The 14,815-nt window shown below is 39.7% G+C and overlaps 5 protein-coding genes across 7 annotated transcripts; 2 read left to right on the forward strand and 3 right to left on the reverse strand.

The window, feature by feature from the left end:
- Positions 1–35: 35 nt before the first annotated feature.
- LOC17893777 (NADH dehydrogenase [ubiquinone] 1 alpha subcomplex subunit 6) lies at positions 36–1,380 on the reverse strand. The gene is made up of 2 exons (XM_006298734.2): positions 1,098–1,380; positions 36–429 (listed from the first exon to the last, which is right to left on the reverse strand). Exons 1-2 carry the CDS (start codon positions 1,314–1,316, stop codon positions 247–249), a joined length of 402 nt encoding a protein of 133 aa, XP_006298796.1. The 5' UTR covers positions 1,317–1,380; the 3' UTR covers positions 36–246.
- Positions 1,381–1,610: 230 nt separating this feature from the next.
- Positions 1,611–4,298, forward strand: LOC17891405 (probable protein arginine N-methyltransferase 3). Its single transcript, XM_006296626.2, has 7 exons — positions 1,611–1,972; positions 2,042–2,509; positions 2,625–2,722; positions 2,992–3,070; positions 3,171–3,410; positions 3,496–3,663; positions 3,742–4,298. Exons 1-7 carry the CDS (start codon positions 1,658–1,660, stop codon positions 4,174–4,176), a joined length of 1,803 nt encoding a protein of 600 aa, XP_006296688.1. The 5' UTR covers positions 1,611–1,657; the 3' UTR covers positions 4,177–4,298.
- Positions 4,299–4,656: 358 nt separating this feature from the next.
- On the reverse strand, positions 4,657–10,348 carry LOC17892417 (retinoblastoma-related protein 1). 3 transcript variants are annotated; one of them, XM_023786474.1, is made up of 18 exons: positions 10,118–10,348; positions 9,612–9,709; positions 9,406–9,510; positions 9,171–9,313; positions 8,995–9,091; positions 8,853–8,899; positions 8,416–8,608; positions 8,221–8,287; positions 7,955–8,134; positions 6,788–7,852; positions 6,529–6,691; positions 6,357–6,429; positions 6,044–6,220; positions 5,831–5,950; positions 5,611–5,743; positions 5,402–5,514; positions 5,178–5,293; positions 4,657–5,095 (listed from the first exon to the last, which is right to left on the reverse strand). In XM_023786474.1, exons 2-18 carry the CDS (start codon positions 9,693–9,695, stop codon positions 4,903–4,905), a joined length of 3,069 nt encoding a protein of 1,022 aa, XP_023642242.1. In that variant the 5' UTR covers positions 9,696–9,709; positions 10,118–10,348; the 3' UTR covers positions 4,657–4,902. The 3 variants fall into 3 exon arrangements, with proteins under 3 accessions (XP_023642242.1, XP_023642244.1, XP_023642241.1); XM_023786476.1 differs by lacking the exon at positions 10,118–10,348 and adding an exon at positions 9,791–10,014; XM_023786473.1 differs by lacking the exon at positions 10,118–10,348 and having other exon boundaries at positions 4,657–5,092; positions 9,612–9,719.
- Positions 10,349–10,737: 389 nt separating this feature from the next.
- On the forward strand, positions 10,738–12,712 carry LOC17890835 (bifunctional protein FolD 2). Its single transcript, XM_023786487.1, has 5 exons — positions 10,738–10,960; positions 11,468–11,651; positions 11,784–11,941; positions 12,058–12,270; positions 12,372–12,712. The coding sequence occupies exons 1-5, from the start codon at positions 10,847–10,849 to the stop codon at positions 12,600–12,602; spliced, it is 900 nt and encodes a 299-aa protein (XP_023642255.1). The 5' UTR covers positions 10,738–10,846; the 3' UTR covers positions 12,603–12,712.
- A 120-nt stretch (positions 12,713–12,832) lies between these two features.
- Positions 12,833–14,435, reverse strand: LOC17892762 (cilia- and flagella-associated protein 20). Its single transcript, XM_006298874.2, has 5 exons — positions 14,282–14,435; positions 14,147–14,178; positions 13,723–13,964; positions 13,159–13,395; positions 12,833–13,072 (listed from the first exon to the last, which is right to left on the reverse strand). The coding sequence occupies exons 1-5, from the start codon at positions 14,332–14,334 to the stop codon at positions 13,064–13,066; spliced, it is 573 nt and encodes a 190-aa protein (XP_006298936.1). The 5' UTR covers positions 14,335–14,435; the 3' UTR covers positions 12,833–13,063.
- Positions 14,436–14,815: the final 380 nt, after the last annotated feature.

Raw genomic sequence — 14,815 nt, forward strand, 5'->3', positions numbered from 1 at the left:
GAAAGATTTACCCAGCGAACACTGTCACAGATAAATCTTACAGATGTTTGGCTAGTATTATGTATAACCAGCCTGAGTCAGAGAAAATAGTCATACAAATGAAAAGATCTAATTATTTTCGGGAAGAAGATTTCTTCCAAAAGTCGACAATACAATACTGGCAAGGCTTATGCAAAACTCGAGCATGAACTGAAGCAGCATAACAAGTACAGCTTATGTGAAACTTGAAAAGTAAACATCACCAGTTCAAAAGTAGTTGCTGGTGTAGAAATTCTTAAGAAAATCAGTCCTTCCTTGATCTTTGTTTCCAGTATTCTGTATGAGCCCTTCACCTACCACATATTGACCTATGATGTGGTGGCGCTGCTTTGCGTGATCCACAATGTCAGTCAGCTCTTCCATTCCCTTGAATAATAGAAGATCAATTACCTGCAGAAGGAGAACACCTCAATCAGGACTAGATTTTCATTCTAACAGCAGCTTAAAAGACAGCCAACCAAACTACTCAAGAAGATGCCCTCAATAGATGGGTCAAAATACAAACAAATCACCACACAAGCAAATATTAACTTAGGTATTAAAAGCCAACAACGCTGCCATATTACAAGAAAGAAGTCCATTTTGATTACAAGTATATAATGATGTCGCAGGTTCAGTCTATTGATTACAACAGACTCGCCTATGAAAGAAAACAAATGCAAAGAAGAAAGTGTTTAATACCAGATACAAAGGAACCAAAAGGTAACAAAGCTTTAGCAGAATACAACCAGTAAAGCGCCCACCTTTTCACTCCAAGAAAATCAACACCCAGCACTTAATCAACAAGACACTATATTGTTCATAAGATTAGACAACCCAGTACCCATAAATCAAGTCTTCGTTGGCATAAACTATTTCCATAAATTCCAAACGGTTGGAGGTGTATTTTTTCTTTTACAAAGCAGAAACAATCTCTTAAACACCAATGAAACAATCATCCTAACGAATAAGAAAAAGCTCATTGTAAGGTCAATGCGGTAACAATCCAGTCCTACCTAGACGCAGCACCAATTAAGGGGAGACAAAATGATTAATCAGAGTGAAATTAAGGGAAGTACCTTCGGGTCGGTGATGTGGGAGTTATTCCGAATCTGAGCAGAAATTGCAAATCGAAGCTGAGAAGGAGCGACGACATCTTGAAGATTGTAAATGTCCATGATTGTGGGGATAGATCTACAGGCGGCTCTGAAGAAATCGAAAACACGGCGGCGAGCTTCCGTCAGGTTAGCTGAGTTCGGTGGAACACCAATCTTCCTCAACGTGAAAGGTGCCGCCATTTTGGTCTATGAATCGTGAATTTTGTCTTCCTTAAGAGAGGAAATGAGAAAAACACACAGTAGCCGATTTCAGAAAGGGAACCATCTGACTATCTCTGATTGCTTCCATAGTCAATCTAACGACGTCGTTTCGGACTGAGTGGCTAATGGGCTTATGGGCCTAAGCTGAGGGAGCAAGTCTTAATTATTTTCGGTTAGATTCGGTTTACTCTCTGGTTTTAAGTCAGATTTTGATTTAACCAACGAAGGATAAGAAGGTCAATTGCTTACAACCCCGCCGGGGTGTCTCTGCTTCTTAAACCTCTCTTGAGAACTTGGCGCCGTACTGATTCATACTTCTCATGTCGGCGACAATGGTGAAGGACGAGATTCTCAACTACAGTGATGATGAAGAAGAGAACTTCTCGGACGACGGAGACTGGGGAGATTGGAAAGCAGACGATAATGGCGTAGGAATGGGAGGAGGAGAGGAGGAGGAGGATGACGACTCCGAATCTGATTTTCTTTGTTTGTTTTGTGATTCTCACCACGTCTCCTGCGATTCACTCTTCGAACACTGTCGTCTGAGCCACGGGTTTGATTTTCGTGGTGTTAGAAAGGAATTGAAGCTCGATTTCTACTCTTCGTTTAAGCTCATCAACTATATTCGCTCACAGGTTTGTGTTTTTTGCTTTCCGAAGTTTTTTTGTTATTTTTCTAAAGTTGATTCCTTTTAATACGACCAGGTGGCTGAGAACAAATGTTGGAGTTGGAGGATCGAAGCTGCTGATTTCAAAGATGTTAAGTTTCCTTGGGATGAAGAAAAGTATTTGAAGCCCTTTTCGCAGGAGGATTCACTTTTGTATTCATTTGCAGATGATGAGGAAGATGAAGAAGACACGTTTGACAGAGACGCAGTGATGGAGGATTTGCAGAAACTTGGGGATTTAAGCATTGATCTTGAGGCTTTAGGGGAAACTTCAATGTCGAACAGTGGTAAATGCAATATTAATGGAAGTAAGGATGTAACTTTGCTCTCAAACTGCAATGCCCTGAAGCAAAGTTCTGCGGATGGTTTGATAGTCAATGGTAAAGATGCAGAACCAAAGGTTGGTAATGGAAGGCTATCTAATAGGAACATCAGAAAGGTGAATGAAAACTATTTTGGATCTTATAGTTCGTTCGGCATTCACAAGGAGATGCTTAGTGATAAGGTAATGCACTAATCTTTTATGAAATCATGTCCACATCAACTAACTTACACTTGCAGAATATGATGACTGTCTGTAGGCTGTCAGATTTATTTAGTTTCTCTAATGTCTGTAACAGGTTAGAACAGACGCATACCGAGATGCACTTTTGAAGAATCCTACTCTCTTGAGTGGCTCTGTTGTAATGGATGTTGGTTGTGGAACTGGGATATTGAGGTAAGTTAGCAGCTATCGTTCTTACTCTGTAGTGGCATCTCATTCCGTTATGGAATTTTCTCCCTCATTTTCGGCAATTGCATCTAGATTTTAAGACTAAACATCTGATTGAACTTGTTAGATAGTCTTCTAATCTGGTGGTTCGATTTGCCTCTTTTGTTTCATATTCTGGAGGCTTCCTTGACTTTTCCTTGGTTATTTAAGTCAAACTTTTGGTTCTTCTTATTTTTTAGTGTGCATTCAGTAACCATGTTATCCTTTGCCTGCAGTCTCTTTGCTGCTAAAGCTGGGGCTTCAAGGGTAGTTGCTGTTGAAGCTAGTGAGAAGATGGCCAAAGTTGCAACTAAGGTTACCCTTTTCTACTTGCTGCAAGATTTTCCTTATTTGTCTTTTCTTCCTCATATATATATATTAATATTTTGCCTGGCTGACAATTTTTTGCTAGCAGATTGCGAAGGATAACAAAGTATTCAGTGATAACGAGCATAATGGGGTACTTGAAGTTGCACACTCAATGGTTGAAGAGCTAGAGAAATCGATACAGATTCAACCTCATAGTGTTGATGTGTTAGTCAGCGAATGGATGGGATACTGCCTTTTATATGAGTCAATGCTCAGTTCTGTGCTCTATGCAAGAGATCGGTGGTTAAAACCTGGAGGTGCAATCCTCCCTGACACGGCCACTATGGTAAAATTTATCTTTTGCCCTTCAAATGTTATTTTTTTCGTGAATTCATCTTGATGAGTTTTATCCCTTTTTCTCCTTGGATCAGTTTGTTGCCGGATTTGGAAAAGGTGCCACATGTCTCCCTTTCTGGGAAGATGTCTATGGCTTTGACATGTCTTCAATTGGTAAGGAAATACTTGAAGATACTGCTCGACTTCCCATTGTTGACGTTATACAGGAGCGTGATTTAGTGACGCAGCCTGCCCTTCTTCAGGTTTGAATGGTCATAACTTTATTTGCTTTTGCCAGAAAAAACTTTGAAATTAATTTCCTTGAACTTCTGTGTTTCTAGACATTTGACCTGGCTACCATGAAACCGGATGAAGTAGATTTCACAGCAACAGCAACGCTGGAGCCCACTGAGTCAGAAGCAAAAACTAGGTTGTGCCATGGTGTTGTGTTGTGGTTTGACACAGGTTTCACCAGTAGGTTCTGCAAGGAAAATCCAACTGTACTATCCACATCACCCTACACTCCCCCAACACACTGGGCTCAGACAGTCTTAACTTTCCAAGAACCAATCTCAATGGCTCCGGCCTCATTTCTGTCTGGTGATGACAGAAGAGGAGACATTGGAACTGAAGAGTGTCCTGCCTCAAGCATTCATCTGCGTGTGAGTGTTGCACGATCATATGAGCATCGCAGCATTGACATCTCCTTAGAGGTTACTGGGCTGAGCTCAAAGGGTCAGAAGCATCGTTGGCCAATTCAGATATTCAATCTATGAATGTGATTGTAGCCATTGTAAGAATATTTTCCTCAACTTTGCGGAGGATCTTTTCATAAGTTGCAAGATTGTTCTAAATTTAGCCCGTAATATCATTATTTGAGTAAGATAAGCTTGCGAGAGCTGTAAGCTCTGGAATCTGACACGGGTAGAGAAGAAAGAAAGACAACTGCTTCAGACAATTCTAATTTGTTTGTTACAGTTGTGGAATTGCTTTTGCCTCTTTGTAGTAGTTTGTAAGCAATAGCAGTTAGCAACAAAATCAGACATATACCAGAGAAGACCAGACCAAGATTAAAATCAAATTATAGAAATTTCGATGAATCTGTTGGCCTTAACCATTCCTAGTAAACAATTTAGTGCTAATCACATCTTCGCCTTTTAACTGCATTGCATATAATTTGGATTCCTTTGTGTAATCTGTTTGGTATAACGTATCCAAAAAACAACATTAGAAACCTATTTTTATAAAAAAAAAGAGAAAAGAAAAGTGGAAAACTAATTTAGTACACAGTTAAGAAGAGTGAACAAAAAAAAAAAGACATTTATTAAACCTTATTAGGACTGACTTTAGCTAGACATATAAGGAAAAAAAACCACAAAGGGATTCATCCGCTCATAGCCTGAGGTGATCACTATAAACTAGAAAGCTAAACATAAAAGGAAACTCTGCCTCATAGGATTTACAGATGCTATAGTTGCAGATAAGTTGCAAATAGAGAAAATCTATGAATCTGTTGGCTCGGTTTTAAGGGGTGCTGCACCTGAGGACGATGCGTCGCTTCCATTTTGGATTTGATTGTGATTTTGATTTTGATTTTGGTTTTGGAGGTAAAGGCTATTTGCTACCATGGAATCGCTGACCAACCCTGCTTCTACGTCAAAGTTAAGCGTCCTCTTGCGGTTGCTGCTGCTGCTGCTGTGACACCAGATGAAATTGGGTTGGGTCAGTGATTGGTTTTATGGAAGAAACTGATGAGAAATGTGATTGTTTTACTTACTTGTTCAAGCGATTGTTGATGGCAGATAGGTCCTTCGAAGGGCTCTGGTAGGCATGTGTACTCTCTCCAACACAAGCATAGTAACTCTTCGAGCTGTGTGATATAAGAGCATCCATCTGCAATTACACAACACATGGAAGGTAATTAAACAATCTTGTCACGTACCTCCTCCTCAAGACTTAGTCATATGATCATAAAGAGTTAAGTACTAGGTTCTTCTTTACCTTTGATCCCCGAAGAGGAGAAACATAAACATTGTGCACTGCAGATACTTTTTTAGGGGACATGTCTGGAACACTTGGAAACACAGACACCTTTGGCGATCCAGGACATTGACCTGCGAATCCAAAATAAGATGATCATTTAACTTAGAGACTAGATTGATAAACAAAGCTTAAGTCTAACAAGTATCCATCTGGCATTCTTTAACTACCTTCAGGCTTATTATTGGCTTCCACTGCCCGGTCGTTTCTCACAGGACCTAGCTCCACCAGCAACGGCTTTACGGCTGGAATAAATATTTCATTGTAGAATGTGATGATGTCAACATGATCTGGCCCTATTCTCTGTTAAAGTCAATATCACAAATTTTTAGTCTTCTCCACAGAGTAAAGAGACTTGTTCAGCGTAAGGTTAAGAGTGAATATATATACCCCTTGACGGCGACATTGTAACGAATCCACATAAACGCTGCGGAAAACTAATGGTTTACACTGTGGTTGTTTCCGGTAGTTGTATATGATTTCCCTAAAAGTCAGGGTCATTTGGGATATCTACAAGGTAATTTAGGGAAGAAGTGTAAGCAGAAGAGAAGCAATTACAAACCAGATGACAAAAAGTTAAGACCTTTGAATCACTCTACTCACCTTGGCCACCCCGTAGAAGCAACAGAGAATGATCTGGTCAATGTGTCGATTGAATAAAAGAGAAGTCCGCTGAGCAAGTACATGTTGGAAGAGACAATATACACTCTCCCTAATTTGCTGCGAAAGCTGTAGCCTTTCCACCATTCCATTGATTCTGACAGCAGCCAATTTATTAATCTGGGAAGAGTCACCATAAGTGAGTAGGAAAACTAAAATTAACACATTTTCCAGACGAAACAATGAATCCATACCATGTGATATAGTACATCTAATCAAACAATTAGTAGTATATCCAAAGATCGCATTGACCTACCTTTGTGAAGAAAATATTGATCCCAGTTTCTGCACAAGTTTCTCCTCCGCCTCCTGGGTTGGGACGTGTTGGGCTGTAGAAATAAATCCAAAAAGGTTAACTTAACAAGTAAAGGGACAACTAAAAGGTAAATTAACTCAGCCATTTCTACCCATAGTCACTGAAAATCTACCTGGCAAATGCAGACTGCAATGGAGGTGGCAGCATCTTGGATTTCACGTTGCCTAAGGCCAACAGACGATCTTTTACTGGTGACGTAAAGGAGTTGCGTTCAACTAGGATGCTGCGGTAATCAGTACATAATCTTTTGGGAGATCTAATCCCCCCATTTTGTCCTGTATGGCAGCAAATTTGACATTTTTTGGTAAGAAAATCAGATCATTAACAGCAGGTTGGAAAGCTGCTTCACTTCCAAAAACAAATAACATTACCTGGACAAGTTTCATGGTTTTGAATAGTTGATGCATGATGTACCCCTTCAGAGAAGTTAATAAGTGCTGCAATTGCATCCAGGGATGGCATCGGTTCAGCTAGTAATCCGAGCTGATTTATCTCCAATGCAAGCGCTGGCCTTGCAACAATCAGAGAATTGTACATTGACGATCCTTTCTCCCATACCATACTCTCTAGAAGCCGTTCCTCCAGTGAATTCAGATGCCGTCTCAACTCTCTAGGCAGAGAATCCTCATGTCGGATGAAACTCTCTATTACCTTACAGAGATCAAAGGCTGTGATCCCAGTCCTCTCGAGAACAGCTGGAAACAACATTGTTATGGTTTTGTGGGTAGCCAGTACCAATTCAGCTGAGCAAGCAAGCATGCATCTATGGAACCTCTCATTTGTCAATAACGAGTTCAGATTATTTGCATGCAAAATCTGAGCTTCTGCTTTACACATTGCCTCAAGAACTCTGTAGTATAACTTGAGAGCTTCTAATCTCCGCTGCTCTGCCCATATGTCATCCATCAAGTCAACACCTTGCAAACTTCCACCTCCACATTGGGCACCAAGGGAACTATTTGGAAAAATAGCTTCCAATATTATGTGTGCTCTTCGTGTGACATCATTTGTTATATCCCTATCACATGATTTAAGAAAATGTTCCAATCCAGGAGAAGGTTTTGGCAGAAGCGGGCATATGACAGCCCTGAGCCACTTGGCAGTTGTCATTGCGGTGCTCACTGGTGTTGCTGTCAACTTGTTAGCACCGCTGATACCATTTGTCTTCGCAGCAGGTGACTTATGAGGAGAAAGTGGACTTATAAATGTCCTTGCAGGTGAGCCCAAAGCATCAATTTTCCTCTTGACACCAGTAATATTTACAGCTCCTGCGGATAAACTTCCAGATCCAAGTAAGCTATCCTCTTCGTTGATAAATACCCTCTCATCAAGTTCGCCTTTACTACAAACTGCATCATCGTAATCCTTTTCTAGTGTAATCAAGCTAGTTGAGATGGACGTCTCCTCCAGTAAATCCTCAAAGTATGTCAAACCATCTGCAGTAAAACATCAATCACATATTCAACGAACAATGAGGCAACTGTTCAATGAACTTACATGATTATTTAATTGTAGAAGGAAACTGATTTTAGACCTACCTGGGTTAATATTATCTAGCTTGTCAGTTCGGCATTCGGATGCTGGAGATGGTTTTTTCTTCAATATTGTTTCTACCAAATTATTTGCCTTGTCAATTACTATTCTCAACTCATCCTCTGCGGCGTCATATATCTTGCAAAGTGATGCAACCAAGTCTACACCTTTGTCGCCTTTCTTAACTGAAATTCATCAAATAAATAAAACTAGAGGATAAACATTCCTTGCTGCCATGGTTATCAGGAGGGAAGAAAAAATAAACACTCACCAAAGCGAGAAGAATCTTGGATACTGAAATTTCTAAATCGACAAGGAACATGTATGATCAAAATAGCCTGATAACATGAAAAGGAGTTAGCCTACACTTAATTACATTATTTAAAACAAAGCGACTTTCAAGTAATAATGTTAAGCAAGACTAAAATGAACAACAGATTAAGGAAAGCCACATGTAGTCACTAACCAATATAGAAACTAGGCCATTTGAGCATGTCACGAGGTCCTTAAATCGACTAAATGCATGGTTTCGGAGTGCCAAAAAGAGTAACCATCCAAAACGATAACTATCTGGCAGATAGCTAGAAGAGTTTGCTGAGTTCTTTTCTGCGTTTGCATCATATGTCAAGAAGAATTCCCGGTACCCACGTTTGTAGTATCTGTTACCAAGGAAAGGTACCAAAACATCATACTTAAACAAGTCCTTAAAACAATTCATAGAATACCAGAAATCTGTAACTTTGAATCTTAATAAATAAAAATTTGAAGGTATACTGCACGCCCATATTGAATAGGAAGAAAATTTGCGTCTAAGTCCAGGTGTATAAAATAGAATCTATGTCAACGAGTACTATTACACAAAAACGTAAAAGGAGTGCATCATAGGAAGGGGGCAAAACTCACTTGCTTAGAAGGCTAAGATGCACAAAATTTGCCTGCAACTCCTTTGCCTAGTAAAAAGTAAAGTAACACAAGTTAAGAGATGCATATTTAACAGCACTGGTAGATTAAAAATAAAGGAACATATAAAGAGGTTAGGCAGTACCTGAAGTCTGTTCTCCCAGTCTGCGCCATAAAGTTCACCTAATACAGATCCAGCCTTGACCACAAACTGAGGTAGCTCTCTAAAAAAGTCCACAATACTGAAAATAGAAAAAAGATTACTTTCACTTCAGATGAACTAAAAGAATGATAAAGAAGGACGAATTGAGAATTACATACTTTAGCTTCAGAGCCCTCAGTATCTGACATAGATTAAACCCATTATCACCAGACACTAACTGATCATCCCCTTCTTTTCTCACACTAAGCCTCTTCACAGAATAGAGAATAAACGCAAACCAGAACCTCTCTACTTCCTCCCGCTAATAAAAAGAGCAAAAAAAACAAAATTAGACATAGTGAACCATACAGTTAGCTGATGAAGGAGAAGGTAGAGAAAAATGTAAATTTTCACCGTTCCACTTCCAATGTTAGACATGTTTGCTGACAAAATTCGTTTGGTTTCTGTAAACAACTTCAAAGCTTCGTCACAAGTGCTCCCATCAAGAGATAGAACTTTCTGCAATAAGAAATCAACTCCAGGGATTAGATCTAGAAATCGAACCTCCGGGAGAACTCAATGGCATACATGCAACGATATCACCAAAGACAGTAACAAACCTCGCAAATGTCCAATAGAGACGCTTCGCTTCTTTTCCCATTAGGGTCAATGGGCGGAGTCACTGGAGGTTGAACTTCTTCCATGGTCTACAATGCAGCTGAAAACATGAAAAATTAAGCTAATTATACTTCAAATTACACTAAGCAAAAAAAAAGGAGACTTGTTGATTTATTCATACATTGAACTTCAATAGAAACCACACCAAAACCCATAACGGAAGAAGACACCGAACAAATATGAGAAAAACAAACTCGCAAATTTCCAATTCCGAAAATACGAAATTGGGGAAAAAAAAAGAGAAATTGGGAGCTAATTTCAAAAACCTAAAGAATCAGCCAAATTTTAGATTAAAGAAGCCTTCAAATTTTGTTTTTTTTTTGGATGGGGAAAATTCACTCGAAGTTAGAATCGAATAACGGAAATACCCAAATAGAAAACTTCAGATTAAACAACACAGAAAACAAAATTCGAATCCAAGGATATGCAGAAAATAAAAAGAGCTTACACTTTTTCCTGTGTCACAGATCCCGAAATAACCAAACGGCTCCGATTAAAGCTGAGCAGAAGATCTAATTTTTTTAAGAAGTCACACACTGGTAACGCCTCCACCTCTTCGAAATCGACGAATTCAGAAGAACCACTGAAAAGAGCGGAGAGATCTCCGTAAATCCTACAAATTATTTTCCCTCTCTCTCTCTCTCTCTCTATCTTCACCAGACTTGTCTCTCTCTCTCTCTCTCTCTAGAATGGGGTCTGATTATGCGGCAAACCCTAAAAAAGGATATAATCTCGCGCGGGAAAAACAACACGGAGAATACATACACATGCGTATATAATTATATACGCGCTCTCTCGACCATTAATAAATCGACACGTACCCATCTGTGACCCAATTTTACCGCCAAAACTTACTTACTGTTGCGTGAAACACTGGGAGGGAAAAAGATTCGCCGTCACGGCGAGGGTTAAAACAAACGGAGTGGGCCATTAACGCCGTCTGGGTTTTCGTGACCGCGACAAAGCCTCGTGTGAGTTATGGTTGGGCCCACTTTCTATACGACGCCGTTTTGATCTATCGCCTCCTGTTTACATCTTTTGGGAACGTTTGGTTGCAGGAGTAGGAGTGTCCTATCCGCGGATGGATTCAGATTTAAGTCTTCTTTGGTCCATCTTCGACTGTGAGTGGATTGCACTAACCAGATAATCAGATATTTTCCGACACAACGAGTGGATCATGGCGTCACCATCTGATCAAACGGCGAAGATTATCGACGGCAAGGTGATTGCTCAGACCATCCGATCAGAGATCGCCGAGGAAGTTCGCGGTCTATCTGAGAAACATGGCAAGGTATAGGACACGCATCTTATGAATCAATGTCTTAATCTTGATATGTCTCTGTTCTATTCTAAATAAAGCCTGATTGATCATAAGTTGATTGGAATATTGGAAATTTTTACTCTCTTCTATATAGCACTAGATTTAGGCAGCCATGATCACATCTTGCTATTGAAAAAAGCTTGACAATCTCAAATGTTAGCTCCATTTCAGTTAAATCAATGACTTTGTGTCTGTTTGGCTACTTCTAGTTCTCAACTCTTTTAACTGTTCTCTTGTTTTGCTGGATCGCTGACCTCCCTGCATTACATCAAGTAGAATACTATCTGTCTAAATATGATACAGATGGTGTGCTAAGTTTATATGGTTTGGTAAACTTGTAATGAAGTAGAAGGGAAGAGAGAGAGTAAACGGATGGTGGAATCTGTTTGCTCCTCTCTTACAATTGTGAATCTCTTTTATATAGTTTCAAAAAATACAGGCACAAGATTCAGTTGAGCTGATTTTACCTTCGTTCAGGTCCCAGGACTAGCGGTAGTAATTGTTGGGGATCGGAAGGATTCACAGACCTATGTGAATACGAAGAGGAAAGCATGCGCTGAGGTTGGGATTAAGTCATTTGATGTGGGCCTACCAGAGGAAGTTTCTGAAGTTGATCTTATTACCAAAGTTCATGAACTCAATTCAAATCCGGACATCCATGGTTAGTTGTGGCAGTAAATAACACTTTCTTTTGTATGTCTCGGTCTCGGTTCAATGATTAGTTTTGCTGTAGATTAATGGGAACGTTCCTTGCTCACCTGTGCTTACATAAGCTTTGGTACTTGATTTGCAGGGATATTAGTTCAACTCCCATTGCCAAAACATATTAATGAGGAGAATGTTTTGGGTGCTATTAGCATTGATAAAGATGTCGATGGCTTCCATCCTTTGAATATTGGTAAGCTAGCCATGAAAGGCAGAGAACCCCTCTTCCTTCCTTGCACCCCAAAGGTACTTCTCCTTCTTTGCATATAGACTTCAGTCTTTTCCCAGAAACATGTCCTCTAGAACTTCCCTGTCAAGTTTTTCTTTTGGCTCAACAATGAGGTGATTTGTTGTGTGCACAGGGATGTTTGGAACTCTTAGCGAGAAGTGGTGTAAAGATAAAGGGGCAAAGAGCAGTTGTCGTTGGTCGGAGTAATATTGTTGGTTTACCCGTTTCACTTCTTTTGCTCAAGGCTGATGCTACTGTCACAACTGTACATTCTCATACCAAGGATCCTGAGAGTATCATACGGGAAGCTGACATTGTTATTGCTGCATGCGGACAAGCCCACATGGTGATTTTCGGGCATTTTCATTGTCTTTTAAATCAAAATCTGATCTACCTCGTGTAGATTAATGTGAATAGTTTCATCAATTCAAAGTCTTGACATTTCAGATTAAGGGAAACTGGATAAAGCCAGGGGCAGCGGTAATCGATGTTGGAACTAATGCAGTCAGCGACCCGAGCAAGAAATCAGGATACCGGTTGGTTGGAGATGTCGATTTTGCAGAAGCTTCTAAAGTTGCAGGTTTCATAACTCCGGTCCCTGGTGGTGTAGGCCCAATGACAGTGGCAATGCTTCTTAGGAACACCGTAGACGGTGCCAAGAGAGTCTTTGGCCAGTAAAATATTCTACTATATGTAATAAAGAAACCAGAGTTTGTTTCTCCGTTGTGTAATTGTGTACTTGGCTCGATGATATTTTCCCTCTCAAATAAATTGAAATTTGCGTTCCCTTTGGATTACTTTACGTTATTTTGCAACGTATGTTTATTTCCACAGACCAGTAAATAATGAGGGTGCCATCATGAGACTCAAAAGCATGTATGTTACTTCTCTGCATTCAACCAAGACCATGTACAATATTCACTGAAAATCTTAATTGAGTATATGATCCCATTTCAGGAAGAGTTTAACACAGTAAAGTAAAAGCATGGTTAAGGTATGGCAAACTCCAAGTTCCATGGGATGCTACAAGCAACACTGACACTATCACCTCATTTAAACGCTCTTGGTCTATCTAAAATAGTTAAACCGAAAATTTCCTGCATAAGTCGACAATGGCAGAAGCATTCAGAATGAACTTATCATGCTTTCTGCAATAAGGAAAAAGAGAATGCTTTGTCAGTAACAAAGTGAGCAGAAAAAGGAGAAGATAGTGACTAAACTGTGAAATCCAAACCTGCACTGGAAGATATAGCTTAAATTCTGGAGGAAGCTCCTCTTCTGAGTAGAGACGATCAGCAAAATATATGCGCCTAAGGCGGCAGTTAGCATGAACCTGAACTCGCAATGTCTCAGCGTAATTAGTCCCATAAGCTCTCCTGGTAAGGTCAGCTAAGTTAAGCTGGATTTGATTCCATCCCTCATCCATCTTCAATGGCATTGTGCAAATATATGGCTTTACTCTAGTAACAGCCTACAGCAACAAAAATTGTTCGATAGGAAAACATCAATACTAGAGCCCTTTGATTTTGGTATACATAATTACATACAGAAGGTGCAGCATATCTAATGTAGTTGGCAGCAAATAAAGCTACCAACTGTTGTCAGTATAGTAAACTAAACATTATTGAAAAGCTACCTATTAATATACTGAGTCAAAAACAAAGATCAGATCAAACTAAGAAACTGATTACCAATTGATTGAAGAAGATATAACCAGGAACCTAAGGGGCAGTATAGAAACTACAGAAAGGGAAACTAGTGAAGAAAACTGAAAAAGCAAAGGGATAGACATACAGACTTGAAAATTTGAAGCTCTGAAACGGCGGCGCACATTCTTGTCATCCAGAATTTGAATCTCGAAAGAGAAGTATTTCTTCACATTCTTCACAACCAAGACCAAAAAAGGAAGTTTGATACCAAGAGTAGCGGAAAGATCAGCAGGACATGTAATGTAAGTAGACTGGATGTTAGATCCAACTACTTCAAGCACATTAGATTGAATGTCATCATCGTGACAACGCTTCACATGACCATCCACAACTAGTAATCAAAAGAAGAATAATATAGATACTTTAGTTAAACCCTGAATTTGATCAACTTCTAGGGAAATTCCAGCTCAGATCATAGAACAAGGTACCAGTAACTTGATCAGGGACAAAAATCACACTACCTAAGATTCAATTATGTGAAATATAGAAAAGACATAATTATCATTAGCTCACCTTCTTTATCCCATATCTGAAGAGGCTTGCTCCTACAAAACGAAAAGAAATCAGAAGAACCCTCCATAATTAAGAATATATATCAATCGATTCGAATCAATTCAAGGGTGGAAGGAGAAAGTAACAAAAACATACCCTAGACTGTACAAAATAGACAGAAACCCAGACTGAAACGTGTTCTTGAACATCTTCCTGCGTCTCCGAATCCTTGAGAAGAAGAAGCTCGTAGACTCATTAGTATAATGAAGTTCTCAAAGGCCGGGAAAAAAAACACTGCTGCAACTAAATATCTCATCTAAAGGGCTTCAGCCTCGGCCCACTAAGCAAGCCTTGAAAGATAAGATGCCATTTTTCCATTATACTGTAATATGCGCTTTTTTTTGTCTGAACAAAATATAATATTATGCGCTTCAGCTGGATAATAAACTCCCAACGTGGTATTCCACCCGCTAATCACATGCCACGTGTCTTGTTCTCCACAAAGAGAGTGCCACGTGTGCGCTAGATATCAGCCAAGAAAGACACGTCTCGGCGCGGAAATGACGAGTCTGTCCTCGAACAACCGCGTTATCCTCTCACTGTAGGAGAAGGTCATTATCGGAATGACACAGAAGTAGGCCCATGAAATTCTGCAACTTGCACAGTTTTAATCTTTCCAATGCCGACTTT

The sequence above is a fragment of the Capsella rubella genome, unplaced genomic scaffold (assembly GCF_000375325.1).
Source record: "Capsella rubella cultivar Monte Gargano unplaced genomic scaffold, Caprub1_0 scaffold_3, whole genome shotgun sequence".
In the NCBI taxonomy this organism is placed as follows: Eukaryota; Viridiplantae; Streptophyta; class Magnoliopsida; order Brassicales; family Brassicaceae; genus Capsella; species Capsella rubella.

Coding starts and splice junctions, on each gene's coding strand:
- LOC17891405 (XM_006296626.2), top strand. CDS start 1,658: ATGTCGGCGACAATGGTGAAGGACGAGATTCTCAACTACAGTGATGAT. Junction 3,411..3,495: donor TCCCTGACACGGCCACTATG/GTAAAATTTATC, acceptor TCCTTGGATCAG/TTTGTTGCCGGATTTGGAAA. Junction 3,664..3,741: donor CGCAGCCTGCCCTTCTTCAG/GTTTGAATGGTC, acceptor CTGTGTTTCTAG/ACATTTGACCTGGCTACCAT.
- LOC17892762 (XM_006298874.2), bottom strand. CDS start 14,334: ATGTTCAAGAACACGTTTCAGTCTGGGTTTCTGTCTATTTTGTACAGT. Junction 14,179..14,281: donor TCTATTTTGTACAGTCTAGG/GTATGTTTTTGT, acceptor TTCGTTTTGTAG/GAGCAAGCCTCTTCAGATAT. Junction 13,965..14,146: donor TCAGATATGGGATAAAGAAG/GTGAGCTAATGA, acceptor TTTGATTACTAG/TTGTGGATGGTCATGTGAAG.
- LOC17890835 (XM_023786487.1), top strand. CDS start 10,847: ATGGCGTCACCATCTGATCAAACGGCGAAGATTATCGACGGCAAGGTG. Junction 10,961..11,467: donor TATCTGAGAAACATGGCAAG/GTATAGGACACG, acceptor ACCTTCGTTCAG/GTCCCAGGACTAGCGGTAGT. Junction 11,652..11,783: donor TTCAAATCCGGACATCCATG/GTTAGTTGTGGC, acceptor CTTGATTTGCAG/GGATATTAGTTCAACTCCCA.
- LOC17892417 (XM_023786474.1), bottom strand. CDS start 9,695: ATGGAAGAAGTTCAACCTCCAGTGACTCCGCCCATTGACCCTAATGGG. Junction 9,511..9,611: donor CTCTATTGGACATTTGCGAG/GTTTGTTACTGT, acceptor TTCTTATTGCAG/AAAGTTCTATCTCTTGATGG. Junction 5,096..5,177: donor ATCAACAATCGCTTGAACAA/GTAAGTAAAACA, acceptor CTGGTGTCACAG/CAGCAGCAGCAGCAACCGCA.
- LOC17893777 (XM_006298734.2), bottom strand. CDS start 1,316: ATGGCGGCACCTTTCACGTTGAGGAAGATTGGTGTTCCACCGAACTCA. Junction 430..1,097: donor CCCACATCACCGACCCGAAG/GTACTTCCCTTA, acceptor CTCCTTCTGCAG/GTAATTGATCTTCTATTATT.